The sequence below is a fragment of the Spermophilus citellus genome (genome assembly GCF_964194105.1).
Source record: "Spermophilus citellus genome assembly, chromosome: 1".
In the NCBI taxonomy this organism is placed as follows: Eukaryota; Metazoa; Chordata; class Mammalia; order Rodentia; family Sciuridae; genus Spermophilus; species Spermophilus citellus.
Genome location: NC_138182.1, coordinates 219,789,722 through 219,809,613, shown reverse-complemented (window position 1 = coordinate 219,809,613; position 19,892 = coordinate 219,789,722). Strand labels below are relative to the sequence as shown.

The following is a 19,892-nucleotide window of genomic DNA, read 5'->3' as shown; positions in this document are numbered from 1 at the left end:
TTCTGACTGGAGTGAGATGATATCTTAGAGTAGTTTTGATTTGCATTTCTCTGATTGCTAGAGATGATGAGAATTTTTTCATATATTTGTTAATTGATTGTATATCCTCTTCTGAGAAGTGTCTGTTCAGGTCCTTGGCCCATTCATTAATTGGATTATTTGTTTTCTTGGTGCTTAGCTTGTTGACTTCTTTATATAGCCTAGAGATTACCCTAGAGATACTACAGGGACACAGCCACATCAATGTTTATAGCAGCATAATTCACAATAGCTAAACTGTGGAGCCAACCTAGATGTCCTTCAGTGGATGAATGGATAAAAAAAAAATGTGGCATTTATACACAGTGGAATATTACACAGCACTAAAAAGGACAAAATCATGGCAGTTTCAGGTAAATGGATGGTGTTTGAGAAGATAATGCTAAGTGAAGTTAGCCAGTCCCCCAAAAACAAGTGCCGAATGTTTGTTCTTATATAAGGGGGAGGGGTGACTCATAGTGTGTTAGGGAGGGAGAACATGGAAGGATTAGATTAATTCTAGATAGGGAAGAGGGGTGGAATGGAAAGGGATGGGGAAGGGTATTAGCAAGGATGGTGGAATGTGATGGTCATCATTATACAAAATACATGTATGAAGGTTTGAATTTGGGGCCAACATACCTTATATACAAACAGAGATATGAAAAATGTAGTATATATTTGTATTAAGAATTGTAATGCTGGGCTGGGGATGTGGCTCAAGTGGTAGCGCGCTCGCCTGGCGTAAGTGCGGCCCGGGTTCGATCCTCAGCACCACATACCAACAAAGATGTTGTGTCTGCCGAGAACTGAAAATAAATATTAAAAAAAATTCTCTCTCTCTCTCTCTCTCTCTCTCTCTCTCTCCCTCCCTCTCCCTCTCCTCTTTCTTAAAAAAAAAAGAATTGTAATGCAAAAAAAAAGAGTACATGTATAATGGCATAAGTTGGCGTGAACATACTTTATATACAGATATATGAAAAATTGTGCTCTATATGTGTAATAAGGATTGTAATGAATTCTATTGTTGTCGTGTTTTTAAAAATAAAATAATCAAAAAGTTCCCTCCAAAGCAAAATCTATGATGAAAAAGAAAATATCCCCACTGACTGAATACAGATGATAATCAGGAAGTATTTTGAAAATTTATACTTTTGGTTAGAAAATCTTGAAGACATCTGCATATTCTAATATCAATCCTCTTTAAATTATTCTATGAAGTAGAAAAGAAGGGAACTCTTCCAAACTCATTCCATGAAGCTATGTGCCTTGTTGAATTAACAAAGAAAAGGTGGCAAAATACACAAAGGAGTATTACTCAGCTATGAAGCAGAATGACTTTATGACATTTTCCAGTAAATGGGTGGATCTGGAGACCACCATACTAAGTGAAATAAGCCAGTCCCCCCAATGAAAATCAAATGTTAGCCAGGCAGTGGCGCATGCCTGTCATCCCAGAAGCTCAGGAGGCTGAGACAGTAGTATCTCAAGTTCAAAGCCAACCTTAGCAAAAGTGAGGCGCTATTCAACTCAGTGAGACCCTGTCTCTAATAAAATACAAAATAGGACTGGGGATGTGGCTTAGAGTGCCCCTGAATTCAATCCCCAGTACCAAAAAAAAAAGTCTAATGTTTTCTGTAATAATTGGGAGCTAACCCACAATAAGTGGATGGGGGCAATGGCAAAATAGAAATTCTATAGATTAGACAAAAAGGAATGAAGGATAGGGAGGGAGATAGGAGTAATACAGTGGGATGAATTTGAAATAATTTACCCATGTGCATATAGGAATGCAGCACAGTGAATCCCACTATTATGTATGTCCCCTAGAATGGGGTCCTAATTAGAATAAGATATACTTCATGCTTGTATAATTGTATCAATGGATTCCTCTGTCGTGTATAACTAAAATGGGTTAATTAAAAACAATCAAAACTTTTGCACAAGACAATTCGTAAACCAAAGAAGGAATTAAAAGAAATATTGAGAAATACATAGAATTGAACAGCAGCCAAAGGACTGAAAATCAGAACTTGCAGCTAAAGAATTGGCATAGTGTTAAATGCACATTTTAGCAAATATTGACGATTCATGAAGATTCCAATTTCTAACTCATGATATTTACTCTAGGAAAAGCATGTATAACCAAAAGAATATCAGGATGAAGCTGAAGGGAGATTCAGGATGACCATAATACATTTGACATACACCAGTTCCTGCTGGTGCATGCAAGCTAGGGGGGGCCAAGAAGGATAAATTCAAGGAGCTGGTGGCAGGGGAAGGGGGGATTATCCGATGTTTGATTATTTTGAATTATCCTAAAAATGTTGAAACGTTTTAGTAAGTTTTATAGTCTGCACATTTTCTGCTTACATTTTTTAAAGGAATATATTTCATATTTATTTTCTAACTTCTTAGGAAATAGGGATCTAATGTATATTATTTATTTTTCTAAATTATAGATGACATTTGTTTTTGACTAAATTTTTTTTTTTTAGAGAGAGAGAGAGAGAGAGAGAGAATTTTTTTTAATATTTATTATTTTTTAGTTCTCGGCGGACACAACATCTTTGTTGGTATGTGGTGCTGAGGATCGAACCCGGGCCGCACGCATGCCAGGCGAGCGCGCTACCGCTTGAGCCACATCCTCAGCCCCTGTTTTTGACTAAATTTAAAGGAAGTAATTTTGTTCCATTTAAAATATATGCTGATTATATAACTCTGGATTTTAAATTATATTTCCTCAGAGATTGATTTTCCTATAGTATTTGATTTAGAATAAAATTGTCAGTTTTAAATATAAAGATAGGTTTTTTGGTTTTCTTTCAGGAGAAGAGAGTTGAAAGTTGAAAGAGAAAGATGAAAAGAAAGCAAAAGCTGTGCTGACTAACATAAAATGAACAAAGTAGACATAGTATGTCATGAGTTGCTTGTCTCTCTCAAGAGAAAAAGAGTAGGCCAAACTGGGCCATCCTTCCTTTAAGCTAGAACAGCTGGAGTTTCACATATTTCTTTCCTAATCTAAAGTCTGGATAATATTCATATTGGATCTTGTTTGTCTTTTTAATATTTGGTTTCCTGTGTTCTTTTTTGTCTTGGCAACTTTGTTAGAGTGCAGTATGAATTTGAAAAAAAAAAAAGAAATCTTTCTCCTTTCAGGATGAGATATTTAAAATAAACAGGCTGTGTGTTTATTACTGTGGAAACCAGACAGTAAGTATGCCTGTAAACAGAATGATTTCAAAAGACTAAATGATTAAATGCCAACAGGACTGTAATAATACTATTATCCTTTCATAACTTTTATTTCTACTCTAATTATTGAAGTGCTTTATGAAATAATTTAAGTATTTATGCATTAATTGTTTGCATTCATGTATCATTTTCATTTTCGAATTTTAGGATAAACTCTTGAATATATAGTTTGTTTCTGAAGTTCTTAGCCAGAACCTTCTGAGGGTATTCATTTTACAGGATTAGTTTATGACTTTATTTGTTAACTGCCAATGAGAACTGAGTGACATTGTGTCTTGTGAAGTTACTCTGTCTGCTTTCAGGTATATACACAGAAAACCTAGTTGTGACCCTCTACCTCATTTGCAGTTATATAACACAGTAATTACTCTCCTAGTAAATTATTTGTTTCCCAATATAATATTTACATATGTGTTGGTGAGATTAAGCCTGCTGCTTGATTTTTCATTCACCACATTCTACTAACCTGATTCTTTAAGCCATTCCCGTTGTTTAATTCAAAGAACTGTATTTTCTATTTGCTAAGTATATTAGTTTTATATTGGTATGTAGTACATCTTTACAAACTTAGAAGTTTATACCACCATTTATTATATTAATTTTTTTTTTTTTTAGGCCAGAAGTTCAGGCATGGCACAACTGGGTTTTATTCTCAGGATTTCATGAGGTTGAAATTAAAGTATGAGCTGGGCTGCATTGACATCTAACACTGAGGTTCTTTTTCCAAGTTTACATAGTTGTAGGTAGCATTCAATTCCTTGGTGTTTGTTAGCCATGGGTTGGTCTCAGCTTCTATTGGCCATTCTCTGTCATCCTCCATCTTCAAGACCAGCAACTGAGAACTTTCTTCAAATGTAATTCCAACTTTTAATGGAAAATCTAATCTTCTTTAAGACTCACTTGACTTGATCAGGCTCAAATGGCACAATTTTCTTTTTATAAGTCAACTTTGCCATAACCTAACCCAGTTATGAGAGTAAATACCTCATCAAATTAATAAATTCTTACCCACACACTAAAGGAAAGGATTAAACAGGATGTGTATTTCAGAGGGTTAGAATCTTGAGAGCCTCTTAGAATTCTGTGCATCACTAATTTAACAGAAGCAAGTAGGTATGCATTTCATTTTTTCAGTGATTTCCAAACGTATCTGTATTCTTTTCATCTTCTAGTTTCAGAAAATAATTCATATTCTCTTTTAAGTCTAAATTATTTTGTTCTAGTCTTTCTAAATTACACCTGCATGTGTTCCCACTCTCACACTCAGCTTAGCTTTTGTATTTTCACTTTCTTCTCTCTATTTGCTGCTACCTCTTAACATATTGCATGCTTAGTCTCAGTCCTCAGTCCTCAGAAACAATAAACCAAATAAAAAACTCAATAGAAAGCATTACCAACAGACTAGATGACTTGGAAGACAGAACCTCAGATAATGAAGGCAAAATATAAAATCTTGAAAATAAAGTTGCTGCCACAAAATCTTTTAAATTTTTTTTTCTTTTTGGTAAAACTTCTGCAAATAGCTAATCTTCCTGTCTTTAGTTCTTTCTACTTCAACTGTCACCAGGAGGCATTTCTAAAATGTAGATTTACCCTTATATTTTTTCTGTTTAAAATCTTTGGAATCTACTTCTTGTCTTTAGCAAAGGACCAAGTATGGCCTATAAACATGTCATGTGTTGCCCTATATGTAAGATAAAACTTTAAATGTGTTTCCAACAATTAAATCAGGAGATTATACCTCACAGAAATCTAAATTTCTAAATTCCTCAGTCTTGCAAAATTAAAAATCTGAGTATACTGGGCAATAATTCTACAACACAAAAACCTAGTACTACTACCTAATGGGAAGTATCTGCTTAGTTTGCCCCCACCTCCATTAACTTTGCTCATTTATCTTTTCAATCTAGCCCCTGAAGACATTTGACTTTGTAAGCCCTGGCTCAATGCCTTTCCATGGCATTCATGATTTTTTCTAACTTCATTTTATTTACTGTTTTCAAATCCTGTTGTATTTTAGTTGTATGAATACTTAAATTTCAGTTTCTCCTGCTAGAATATATTTTCCATAGGGATAGGAAGTGTGCTCTGTTTATGCTGACCTTTTCAACCCCTAGCAAAATTCCTAATATATACTAGAAACTAAGTTAATACATTTGAAGGGTGCTAAGTGTATTTTGGTACTAACATATTGATTTTTATGTGTCCATGTAAATCTGGCCCTACATATGCATGTGTGAGTTTTGCATTCATAGATTCAATTATCTGTAGATTGACAATGTTTTTTTATTTGTTCTTTTTAGTTGTATATGGCAGTGGTGTCTATTTTGACATATTTATACAAACATGGAATATATCTTATTCTAATTAGGATTCCAGTCTTGTGGTCGTACATGATGTTTGAGATTCACTGTGGTGTATTCATATATGTACATAAGAAAGTTATGTCAGATTAATTCCACTGTCTTTCCTATTCCTGTCCTCCCTCCCTTCCCTTCATTCCACTTTGTCTAATCCACTCAACATCTGTTCTTCCCCTCCCTTCCTTGTTGTGTGTTAGCATCCACATATCAGAGAGAGATTCAACCTTAGGTTTTCTTGGATGGAAATGTTTGTTTTATTTTTAGTTATATCCATATTGATCATTTATAATTTTTTGTCATTATTCTCTTAACAATATAGAATAACCATTTATATAACATTACATTATATTATGTATTATAAATCATCTAGAGATAATTGAAAGTACACGGGAGGATATGTATAGGTTAGTGTGCAAATTATTGTACCATTTTATATAAAGTATATAAATCCATTTGAACATGTATATATTTTTTTTACCTTCAAGAAGTCCTAGACCTGTCCACTATGGTTACTGAGGGATGACTGAAATGTTCATAAACCAATGTAGACAAAAGAGTATGCCTACTCTCTAATACTAATGAAAAATCTTAAAGCAAATCTTTATTCTATAAAGAAGGAGTCAATAGAGTAATTTTGATTTGCAGAGTATGTTGAAAACCCTTCAACATTATAAGTGTCTTGATCTTTTTTTTTTTTTTGCATGTGAGTGTGGGAATTGGAACTTTCCTGACAATGTTGTATATTCATCTTTGGGGATATATCAATAGAAATATGCTTCTAGCTGACTCCAGATCCTTCCTTTGTAGATATTGAGAGGCGTTCTATTTGCTGATATCTATCAATCAAGAAATACTTACAACTTTTCTAAATGGGCCTTCTAACCATTAGTTAAACTATATTTAACTAATTTATTTAAATTAATTAGTTTATTTAAAGAACACTTTTAAACTATGATTCTTTAAGGTCTTTTTGACAATAATGAGTTTGGTTATTGAGGGATTAAATTCAGATGATTAGTGGAATTTCCATGGTCACTTTTTATGATTAGATTAACTAATGAAAATGTAATTGGAATAATTAAATTAAACCTAGGAGGATAGAAATTGTATAGTGTGTTCAATTTACTTATATTTTCTTGTTGGATTTTGAGGATGGTCTTTCTTCTGTAGACTTCAGTTCTGTTTTTTAGAAGTGTCATATTGAACTATAAGAAAATATACCTTTTTACATATCTCACAAAAGTACTTTTTTATGAAATTAGAGTAGAGACTTGTGTTAAAAAGAATCATAGGGCTGGGGTTGTGGCTCAGTGGCAGAACAGTTGCCTCACACATCTGAGACACTGGGTTTGATCCTCAGCACCACATAAAAATAAATAAGCAAAATAAAGATATTGTGTCCATCTATAACTAAAAATATATAAAGAAAGAAAGAATCATAGAATACTCTTGGCAAGGAAAAGGAAATAATATTCCATCCAAGACAGGGTGGTTCCTCTAGCTTACTCACTGATGAGATAACAATGGAAAAATTTGCATCACTGCTCTTTCTCTGTCAAATTATGAACAAGTTCTTCTTGTGATCCTGTTTTTATGTTGTGTCTCACAGGTTCCAAACATTTATTCTGGAATGTTCCCTTTCCAGTGTAGTGTGTAGTGTGTAGTGATGATGTAAGGTGTCTACCAGAATGTTTTCGGTTCATGTTCCAACAGTGACATTTTTGTGATAGTTCTGGTTTTATGTTTCAATATTCTTCCAGGATATCTACATTTTGTTATTTCTAATTTTCACATGGAGAGAAATAGTTCTTAACCTCTTCATTTCTTTCTGTTGCATTGGCTAGAGGATAACAAGGCCACAGTTCGAGTATTTAGGAAATGAGGTATCTTTAGGATATAACTATATATTCTGAAAGGCTGCCGTTCTAAAAACTATTGCCTTGATATTGGGAGTCTTATTATGGTCCTATGTATGAATATCTCAATTTTTTCATGCTGCTAACAGTATCTCAAAAAATGTGCTTATTTATTTTGAGCTTGCTATACTTGTAAAAAATATTTGATTTGATATTAGTGAGTACTTTTTTATAACACTTTTCATACTATATAAAAGTTATTTCTTAATCTTTTTTTTTGCATTCTATACTGAGTGTTAACTACACAGAATCACAGGTATTGCTTTAGGAGTTTTCTGTGAGGCAATTATTATAAATACTTAATATCTAAATTTTATGGTTTGCACCTGGAACAGCCCTCCCCCAAACCTCATGTTTTGAAAGCATGATTCCCAATGAGACAAGGTTGGGATTTTAGGAAATGATTGGATCATGGAGACTGTATCCTTATCAGTGGATTAACCCATTTGACAAATTAATAATAATTTGAATGGATTGCTGGGTACTAACTGTAGGCAGAAGGATGTGACTGGAGGAAGTATGTCACTGGAAGAATGGCCTTGTGGACTTCATCTCTTCTTGTCCCCTTCCTGTATCTCTCTTTCTCTCTGCTTCCCACCTGCCATAAACTGAATAGCTTTCCTCTACTATGTTCTTTTGCCATAATGTTCTCTGCCTTGGAATCAGCGAACCATGGACTGAACCTCTGAAACCATGAGCTAAAATAAATCTTTCTTCTTCTGAAATTGTTCTTGATATATATTTTGGTTATACCAATGAAAGTCTAAATAAAAAAAGAATATTTTTTTAGATAGTAGTGTCGATTTGTTCAGAAATCCCAAAATCATAAAGGAAGAGATCTACATAGATGAGCTTTCAAGATAGGAGTGATCAGAAATATCCATATAAGCAATTATGATGCTTCAGGGGAAGGTAAGGTAAGGACAGTTTGAAATATATCTTCTTTTGACCTCTAGTCATACCTGGCTTTTATTTCCTAGAAGACTAATGTATGATGAACTGGAATATTAACCTCTGTCCCATTGGGGAGAATAACCCAACCTTATGGGACCCTCCTTCTATTTGCTTAAATCACTACTTCCTTGGTGATTCAAAGAGAACATGAAATCTAATAGCTGCTTTCACTGATTACATAGAATACTATTGAAAAGAGTTTGGTTAAGTCACTTCAGAAGCCATTGGCCAACCTTGTACCCAGTTCTTTTATGATTTCCTTTGAGTTGTGTGTTTTTCTAGTTAGGAATACTTGGGTGGAAAATTTGAATTTATTCATAGCATGAACTTGTAAAACCTTGCCATAAATTTGAAGATGTTTACTTACCAACGCTAAATATTAAATCAAAGTATAGGAGCTGTCTTTTAAAAAAAAGGCTCTGTATGTGACAGGCACACTAGGTATCATATTCCCTTCCTCTGTTTATCCCCAAACACTGATTTTAAAATCTATAATAATTTTCTAAGAACCTGTATTACATAACTTATATAAACTGATTTATTAGGGGGAGTGCTCTATTCCCTTACAATATCATAACCATGATGTTTATAACAGTTGAACATAAGTTATATATATATATATATAAATATATATATATATATATAAATATAATATATATATAAATAAATATATATATAAATTTTAACCAGTTATTATTATTTTTAGTTGTAGTTGGACACAATACCTTTATTTTATTTATTTGTTTTTATGTGGTGCTGAGGATTGAACCCAGGGCCTTGCATATGCTAGGCGAGTGCTCTACCACTGAGCCACAACCTCAGTCCAAGTTGTATTATGTTTTTATTATTGCATTGTTATACATAATAGTTGTTTTACTGATTCATAAGTGAATATTATACAATTTTCCATTTCAATCCCTACAACTTTCTCTTTGAATGTGCTTGACTTGAACTTCTGAGTCATTCAATCAAAGAAGAATTATCATTTTAAATGTTTTTTTGAGCTATCAATTTTTTATTCAACATTGTTTCTCCATGTATTTGATTTTTTAATGTAATTCTCAGTCTCAATTGCCGCAGTCTGGCTGGGCACAAAATCACGAGCCACTCAAGCAGGAACAAACTTTATTTTTGAAAATGCCGCCAATACCCTGTACACGTCTGGGAAGAAGCCGGTTCACCCGCGCCCGGAACCTGGAACAAGTTCCTCCCCCGGAATTCCCTCCTACTGTACTTCCCCAACCAATGGGAACTCTCCAGGAGTCCCATAGCAGGCCAAGGTGAACAGCAGGAGTCCAATATCCATATGAATGCAAATCTTAACATAATCATATCATCTCAATGGCTAGCTGGCATCACCTTACAACCAAAAGTGCCATGCATCATATTACTTGGCTGTGGCTCTTAGCACTCAATAAATACTGTATTTTCAGAATGCCACCTTCTCTTCTGTTGTGTCTTCATTTTAGTTTTTGGAATTCATCCCTTAGTACCCCATTGAATGAATTGTGATTACTAAATTTCCAAAATACAGTGACCGCTATACCATTTGAACATTTTCTTGGCAATGGGTAAGTGTTCTCATTTGAAATTGCTTTATAAAATACAGTTTGTAGAAATAGAGGTTTAGTATTCCAAAATGGTTGATTTCTTTTGGATACAGCTAAAACTAAGTTTCTAGTTTTAGTATTTGCTAATAGCAAGGTGCTATTCTATGTAAAATGGCTTATTTGCATAATTATCACAAAGCGTTTGTTATTTCATGTGAATGGACATTATTTTATTGCATACAGGAATATTAGTGCTGCCATATTTTAACATTTTTGTCTGACAACAATTATATTCTAAGTTGCTAAGTTTGAATATTCAGGACTGTGATATTAAGTCATGGTTTGTATTAATTTTTCTGAAATGAATTAACATCATCAACCTTATAAAATACTAGTGCTCTTTTTCTATTTGTAGGAAGAGTATATTCTATCTGATTTATATTTTTATAATAGACAACTATGTTCATATATGTCATAGGAACTAAGAAAAGAATGTTGAATTGAATTTCAAATTTTCACATAGGATTCTACAGAAACTTACTAACTACATTTCACCTATTCACTATACTATTATCATCTATAGTCTTAGATCCAGAACTCAAAAATTGAATTTATTACTTTATTAACTGTTATGATTTACATATTAGTTGTCCACTAGAAGCTCATGTGTGAGACAGTGCAAGAAAGTTAGAGGTGAAATGATTGGGTTATTAGAGCTTTAACCTAATCATTGCACTAATTCACTGATAGGGATTAACTGGGTGGTAACTGTAGGCAAGTAAAGTGTGGCTGGAGGAGGTGGATCAATATAGTACCTTTGGGATATATTTTTTTGTCAGTGGTGCAGGGTCGGTCTCTCTCTCTCTCTCTCTCTCTCTCTCTCTCTCTCTCTCTCTCTCTCTCCCTCCTGGTGTGATGTTCTGAGCCGCTTTCCTCTACCACATCTTTCTGCCATGATGTCCTGCCTTACCTCAGGCCATGAGGATTGGAGTCGACCATCTATGGACTGAGATCTCTGAAACCTTTATCCCCCAAATACCTAGTCCTCTAATATTCTTTTCAGATGTTTTGATCATAGTGGCAAGAAAACTGACTAGAACACTAACATAATGCCAGAAACATTGTAAATTCCCAATAAATATTACTTAGTAGCAATAGCAGTAATAGTAAGTAGTAGTAGTAGTAGTAGAAAAATGTTATGGTATAATTTTTAGATTTTTTATCCTACTTCATTCCAGTAAAAACTGCTTAGATTCACCTATTAAAATTAAAATGATAAATTTTGGTCTCATCCCATAATAAAAATATTTGGAATAAAGTGAACTATATATTTATGTATGTATTTTTAAGTGACAACTTATGAATGAATAAGCATTATTATTCACTTATAAATAATATATGTAGACATTAGTAGACTTTTACAAATATGATATTACTCTATTGGTAGTCTAAATTATTTGGCCATGGTAAATGCCACTAGTTGAAATAGATTAATGCTTACAACATAGCCACCCTTGGTTTGTCTGTTGGTTAGTGTTAAATTATAATCTATATTAATCATTTTAAATCCTTGTCCAATGTCCCTTTAAGTATAATCCACTCACCCCTTTATTCAACCAACAGTAGTTTTGGGGTGCTAAAAACATGTTGATAATGAACTTAGACATCTCTCATCGGAATTTTTAATTGGGAGTTGGTGGGTAGTTAATAACAGAGATAACATAAAGTAAAAAACAGTCAAAGTTATTTTAGTTGGTAAGAAGTGTTCATAAGAAAAATAAGGCAAGATGATTTGATATATGATGAAGGATAGAAGGCCTTTTCTGAGTTTTCCCAGTAGGGAGCATGGGGTTATATATGTCTCACCTTCTAGGGATGTATCTTATAACATGCTATCTTCTTTACTTGGTCTAATTTGCAAAGACACCTATATTTAGAAGTTAGTGTTTTTTGTTTGTTTGTTTTGTTTTGTTTGTAACAGGGATTGAACTAATTGATCCACATTCCAAGCCTTATTTTTTTTATTTTTATTTAGAGACAGGGTGTCACTAAGTTGCTTAGGGCCTCTCCATTGCTGAGGCTGACACTGATCTCACAATCCTCCTGCCTCAGCCTTCTGAGCCACTGGGATTACAGGTGGGGGCCACTGCACACAGCTAGAAATGATTTTAAGAGAAAATAGGCATAGAAAATGCTGGGAAATGAATCTCAATATAAAGGTTAATAAAGTTGTAGTATAATTTGATTTCCAGACAAAAATCACTAAACTTCTATTTATTTAATATTATTGAGTAATTAAAACAGTGCTGTTAGCAGATATGATAGAAATAATGAAGATTTACTGCAACAGGTTACCTCCCCATCTTTTTATTGTTTCTGTACCTAGATTTAAATGTCCATCCCCCTGCCCCCTGCTCCCCCCACAAAAGAGGGCTAAATGTGAAATTTGTGGGGTTTCTACTTTATAAGTTGATTATTGTCCCCTTACTTTGAAATAGCCTTTAAGATAGGTTTCAGTAAAAACAGATAAAGCTTATATGAAAAAAATAGTTTTAAAACAAAAGAGTAGAGCTCAGGGGGAAAAAAAAGAAAAAATGCCTTAGAAAAGCTTTTGTTTTAAAAAGTATAAACCTTAATTATGAGCTTTTTAGTACTCAAGGGAAGGACAATTTATTACATTGCTCTCAAAATCTATTATGCAGTAAAGCAATGAGAATATCTGTTCATTTCTTTTTAATGATTTATTGATTGATGGATTCTTAAATGAGTCTCACCATATCACAGGTATTAAGCAACATAAAATAAACAATGTTTTACATAACAATTATGGAGTTGTCTTTTCAATTAGCTTTTCTTTATAGGGACTCACTGAAATCTCAGGATAAAAAATTCTGAAAGGGTCAGAGTGCTGTGGCTTAAATATATAATAGATTCTTTTAGCATGGCAAGGAAACATGAGAAAAGAGCTTGAAGACTGGGGTTAGGATGCAGGACTGCAAATATTTTAGGACAGCAGATAATAGGCTTTGAAGTGGGTAGTTAGAAAAGATGAAACTTGAGTGATAAGCAGGCTACAACTACAAAGGGCCTTACCTTGCAAAAAGTCAGTAAGAAGGCTTTAGAATCTCAAGCCAGGATTGACATAGCCAGATTTCCATTTTAAAAGATTACTTTAGTAAATATGGCAAATGAAACAAGGGGACTAGAAAAAGCAGAAGGTGTAATTGAAAGGCTGTCACAGTAATCTAAATGACAGGTAATGGGGACTGAAACTAAGAAGTAATTCAGATAGAGATAAGAGGACAGATTTTAAGTATTTAGGATGTGGAGTAGACAAAAAAACAATCCTGGTGATTAGATGGGGTGATAAGGAAAAAAAAATCAAGGATAATGTTCTTGATTTTAATCTGAGCTACTAGCTGGGCAAAGCTTTTGTATATTAGAGATATAGCAGGTTTATCGGGCAAACGGATAAGTTTAGTTTTAGATATGGTAAATTTGAGTAGCCTCTGAGACATTGAAATGGAGACGTTTAGTACAAAACTTAGTATACAGATTTGAAGCTCAGAAGACTGATCTGGACTAGAAATGGAGACTTGGAAGTCACCAGTGTACTGTATAATAGGCAAAACCATAAGAGTACTTGAAAGCACTCAGAGCTAGGATGGGGAGAAAGAGGAGCTCAGTATGAAGATACAGTCATTAAGGAACTGGCACAAAAATAGAGTCCACAAAGGACACTGATAAAGAGAGTAAGGGGTATAGGATTAAAAACAGGCTGATTTTGTTTCATAGAAGCCAAGCCAGTGTAAATGAATTAAAAAATGTTACATGTCCTTTGGTTTTGAAAATGTAGGTTACTGGTGCATGTGGTTGCAAGAATTTCAGTGCAGATTTTAGGGAGAAGGGGAGAAAGAAGGCACTTGGATGAAGGGAAATTTTAAAAATGTAAAACATTGGAATTAATTTAGATATTTTTTAAAAATGCACAGTGAAGTATAAAAATTTTCAAATGCCAGAGAAAGAATAATTGACTTTGAAGCTTTTTACATGGCTTTCACAAACTGGTCTTGTTTTGCTTCTGCAGGTATATAATTTGCTATTTCCCATCTTAGTCATATATGGGGGGGAGGGGTTTACTGGAAATTGAACCTAGGAGTACTTTACTACTGATATTGGGTTACCCGCCCCAAGATGGCGCCAACTAGGTTTCTCTTCCTGGTCCGTTTTCCGCTCTATGCAGATTAAGGCACCAATAAGTCACCAATGGGCAACTTACAAAACCATTCTAATGACTGTAATCCAATGAGAATTTGCCTCCTGTCCTAAGGGGTTCCGCCTACCCTGGATAAAAGGCTCTGCTATACTAAAATAATCCGACTTCTCCAATGGGTAACTCCATGTCTCGGTTTCAGTTCTTTTAACTGAGCTGCATTCCCAGCCCATTTTATTAAGTTGCTGAGGTTGGCCTCAAACTTGTGATTCTTCTGCATCAGCTTCTTGAGTTCTGGGATTACAGGTGTGCACCACTGCTCTCAACAGCCATATTTTTAAAAAGGTTCAGATGTGCCACGTTCATGCTCAAATTTGAGCCTTTGCATCTGTTACTTTCTTCTGCCAAAAGAACTTCTGTATTCCTCATTCCCCTTGCATGGCTGTCTCTGATTTTGCCTTCAAGTCTTCATTTGGTGCCAGTTTACTCAACTGGAATAGATTCTTCTGTTACGTACTACCACAGCACTCAGCATTTCCCCATCATAACATCTATCATGCATTAAAGTAATTGCTGGGTGGGGTTGTGGCTCAGTGGTAGAGCACTTGCCTAGCATGTGTGAGGCACTGGGTATGATCCTCAGCACCATATAAAAATAAAAAATTAAAATAAAGGTATAAAAAAAGTAATTTCTGATTTAATTATTCACCTCTTCTTTAATATGATAAATGCCATGAAGAAAGGAAGCATCTAAAATGTCATGCATATTGCATTTCTAAGTGAGATATTGAATGAAGATGGGAAAGATGTAGAGTGGGATTCCTGAAGAGTCAAAGAGAATTTTTTTATCTAGTGTAAAGTTGGAGGAATGATAATGATTCTCCCCATGTAATAAGTATAGCTCTTTTACTAAAGTATTAGGCAAAGATATAAAGGTGATAGAAGGCTATTCAATTTTGTCTTCGAAAATGCTGGGCATGTGGTATGCTGGGGAAGTACAATTTAGGGGCACAAAGTAACAGAGAATCCTAATTGGGGTTTGTGGGGCTTACATGGAGTTATGTGTTACCATTTCAATTTTTGAGCATCTGTTCCAGTTTCTTGCTTCCAGTGCAAACTGACTTTGCTTCGCTGTTCTCATGGTGCAGTTAAAAAAAAAAAGTGCCTATAGGGCAGGGAATAGAAGAGGGAATGTTGCTTACTGATCTCTCTGAGAATTGGAATTGCAATGTGACAATTCTAGAATATTAAAAGAAGTGTGGAGTTGATACAAAATGCCATTGTGAGAGATAACGCTAATAAATGGTAAAAAATAAAAATAAATAAATAAATAAAACCTCTCGAAATCAGGGAGAACATCTCATTTCTTCATCCTACTTTCCAGTCTCCTTCTAGTATATCCTGTTGCTAGAATTTGCTTTTTTCTCAAGGCCATTAATTCAAAATACTTAATAGTTGGTTATTATATAATTAGCTAAGATAATACCATTTAGTCACTTCTATTTTACATAACTCGATTTCCTGTGTTACTTGAATTTTATCATTATGTGTTACAATACTTCTGTATATGCCAACAGTAGCTAAAATATTCTGCATTATAAACTACAATGAATAGATTTTGCTTTTTTTAAAGCATACCCATACTTAAATACAGCAAAACTTTGTTCTCATACAAGAAAACTTAAAAGCACATCATGAAAAAAGTGATATTCTATATTACCATTACTTACCTTGAAATAACATTCAGACATCTTTATCCCTTCTTTTCCTTTAATTCTACATATTATTTCACAGGCTATTAATGAAAATTGGTTCTGTAAGGTACTACTTTAATAATGTACCCAAACTGAAAACTTTTAGTTGATGTGTTCTATTTTGGAAATCAAATCACATCTTGATAATCCTCCTTTCCCTAGAAACACTTAGAATAGCCACAAACTCTTCCCCAGGAATTAGTTAATTAAGGTTATTTATAATATGTGTTTTGTATACTGTACGCATTCTGCCTATTCTTTATTCTTTGCACAGCCACTCCAAACAATGTAAAAACTGAGTACATGGCTTTATATATTCTTTTAAAATTGTTTCTTTAGCTTTAATTAAACCTACATATAACCACAGTTTTAAGTGCTATTAAGTAGTTTTAACTATGCCCTTTAAAAAAATTATACCAATAAATAAAATATACCTGAATTATTATGTTTTTGTTTTGTTTCATTTTTGGTGTTGGGTGTGGAATCCAGGGCTTTGCACATGCCAGGCAAGAGCTCTATTACTGAGGTACCTTCTCAGCCTTTGCCTTATATCTTTAAACAGCTTAAAGTATTTCATAGTTTGTATTTACAGAATCACTGTCAAATTTCTTCTCTTTATTAACCCCATTGTAATTATATTCCTTTATTAATGAGGATCATTCTAAAAAATTAATTATAAGATCTTTTTTATATACTGAACATGTCCAGAGCTGGACAAGATTCTTTAGTGGCTTTGGAAGAAATACATGATATGGCCCTCTGATCTCAAAAACCTTGAAGTGTAAAGGCAAGAAATGCATTTCTGAAATAACAAGGTAAAAACATAAGCAAAATGAATCCAAGTGATAAATTATGAGACTGAAGGCTAAAATTAGAGAAGTCGGGCTGGGCTTGTGTCTTAGTAGCAGAGCACTTGCCTAGTATGTGTGAGGCACTAGGTTAGATCCTTAGCACCACATTAAAAAAATAAATAAAATAAAGGCATGCTGTCATCTACAACTACTAAAAAAAAAAGAAGAAGAATAAAGAGGTCGTGACTGGGGCTGTTGCTCAGTGGTAGAGCACTTGCCTAGTATGTGTGAGGCCCTAGGTTCGATTCTCAGTACCACATAGAGGTTAATAAATAAGATAAAGGTATTGTGTTGAAGGAGGAGAAGGAGGAGAAGGAAGAAGAGGAGGAGGGGAAGGGTGGAAGAAGGAGAAGAGGAAGAAGGAGAGGAAGAAGGAGAAGGAGAGGAAGAAGAGGAGGGAAGAGGAGGAGGAGGAGGAAGAATAGGTCAGTGTAGGTTGAATTTGTTAAGAATTTGACCTGAGTTTTGAGGTGATGTGATAAGTGTGTGACATTTGATCTTGACTTGAAGGATTGGTAGATGGACACATATACAAAATAAATAAAGCCTTGGCTGAAAAACATGGGTAAATTTTCTGAAATTGAGAATTTCTAATGCAAATCACATTAAAAATGCTTAAAATTATTTATTAGCTAGCATGAACTATTAATAGCCAATTAATGCAACTTGCTGTGATTATCATTCACTTTTAAAGAGCTCATTGTCCTCAACCTTTTTATAAATAAAAATGAAGACATCTTAAAATTTTTGAAGATTATGGAGAAAAGCAGATTCCTATCTCCTCTGAATTCTCAATAAGATTGACTACAAAAGGAAAATTATTTTTGTCAACATGTCTATGCAAAAGAAAACATGCTTTCAAAATGCTTTAATTTGTGATTTCTGACTCTAGGTCAATAAATTGAAATCACTATTTTTATTATTTATTATTTTAAATAGTGTAACTAAGATGTGAAGGAAAGCTGTACTAATGCTCTACATGTCAAACAAGAAACTAGATCGAAAACCTAAAAATTTGTACAATATAATATAACTCTTGTGCTAATTTGCTAGTTAAAAAATAGATAGCATAGTTATCACTTTTCCATTGTGAACTTGATGTAGAGCTAGAGTAGGGAAATATTTTGTGTTCCTCAGTTCATTAGGCTTGAGATGAGACTCTTATTGAAGTTCAGTGCATACAGGCATATAGCCTCTTTTATCTGCAATAGTGTGGACAGGCTGGAACAGCAGTCATGAAGAGAGATTACTTCCAAAACTGACTCTGAACCATGTGCAGTACAAGCAGAATACTCCAGAAGACACAGCCACTTTCTTACTTTCTCATTCATTTGAAAATAAAAAAAAGAACAGAAAAGGAAAAAGAAGGAAAAAGGAAAAGTTAATCTGGATATTTCAAGTAGAATCCTTTTCTTAAAGTTTCTGAGACTTCCTTATTTTTATTTTTGGCAGAACAGATGTTCATATCTTTGAAAGATCCAGAGAATGGTGAATGAAATTAGAAAATCAATATGTAAAATTTTGCCTACTCTTAAGAAGAAATTATATTTAAATTTTTTTAAAAAAATATGAATAGCTAAGAGAAATAATTAAAATTTCTCTTTTGGGATTTTGAATAAATAAGTTTGAGTCATAGTTTGATAGCAATTTTTATTAGTGATATAGAATTAATCCTTTATTTGTTGTCTAAGATAGAAATGTAGAGTGCTAACCCTGTATCTATATCTGCATTTATGTTTTACAGATTGCTTAATTCAACATTGAATGTGAATAGGTTATTTATCCATTTGGCATTTTGAAACGTTCAAGTTCTGAAAAATTCTTTTCTAACATGCCCATCTTTGTCAGAGGTGCTTGACAATTGTGATAAGAGAATTCTAGATAAATTTGTAGGCTATGTTTTACTGATAATGTAATCTGTTGTCTAAAAATAAAACAAGCTTAATTATTCCTGTTTTACATTAACTTGAAAAAAAATAATGTTCTACAGATGACTTTGCCTTTAACTGTGTGTGTTTACAATCAGAAACATCATGAGGTAAATGCTCAAATTTACTTTCAAGTTATATATTCTTAATTTTTTTTTTGGTTGTTGGTTGTTTTTTTTAGCTAAACCTCAAGTTAAAAATCTTCATGTATAATTCGTTATTCCGAGCAGAGTGACTTAAAATTAGGCTTTAACAAACAGATGGTATAGTATGGCTAATGGTATTTACATTGCTTTCTTTTCTACTTAAAATTTTAAAAACATTATTTTTAGGCTGTTTGATGATTTATATGAAAATTAGTAAAAAAGTTGCGAGATTTTATGTTCACTTTATTTATATCTGATAAATGCAGTACATTTGATCTTTTACTTTTTCCCCCTCAGAAGAAATTATGTATTTTAAAATAGAACTGCTCCAGCTTGATATTATCTCCGAACTAATCATGTTCTCCTCTCATTATAGTTTAGAATTGGATCCTTTAATCTAGAGAAAGTAGAAAGCCCAGCTGAGGTCATCAGAGAACTTATTTGTTACTGCCTGGACACCATTGCTGAAAACCAAGCCAAAAATGAGCACCTGCAGAAAGAAAATGAAAGGTTTCTGAGAGATTGGAATGATGTTCAAGAACGGTGTGTACCCAATGTGCTTGCATTATAAAAACTTTGAGTTTCTTTAAATTATAGGTTTAAGTAATTATTTATAAATTTATAATATATGTACAATATCCTAGATGGAAAATAAAATCTGTCATTCATTATAGTTTTACTTAATAGTATTAAACCAAGGTCCTAATCACTATTGTGCATTATTGGTACATAAGAACAATTTTAGGTAATTTAGTATTTGTTTGCACCACCAATCTTATAAAAAATAAGAAGTAATTGGACATTGATTACCTCAATCCATTATTGTAATATTGATTAAAAAATTTAGGTAGTGAGACTGAGGAGTAACTCCATAGTAGAGTATATACTCAAACATGGATAAGCCATGGGTTCAATCCCCAATTCCTTCAAAAAATACTAGTGGA

At 33.5% G+C, this 19,892-nt stretch overlaps 1 protein-coding gene across 3 annotated transcripts in view; it reads left to right on the top strand.

Annotated features, from left to right (window-relative positions):
* Positions 1-19,892, top strand: part of XRCC4 (X-ray repair cross complementing 4) — a 249,222-nt gene that overhangs the window by 70,332 nt on the left and 158,998 nt on the right. For all 3 annotated transcript variants that reach the window (XM_081296082.1, XM_081296084.1, XM_081296083.1), the window contains exon 4: positions 19,325-19,491. In XM_081296082.1, coding sequence (XP_081152208.1) covers positions 19,325-19,491 — 167 coding nt within the window. The remainder of the gene's footprint in view (positions 1-19,324; positions 19,492-19,892) is intronic.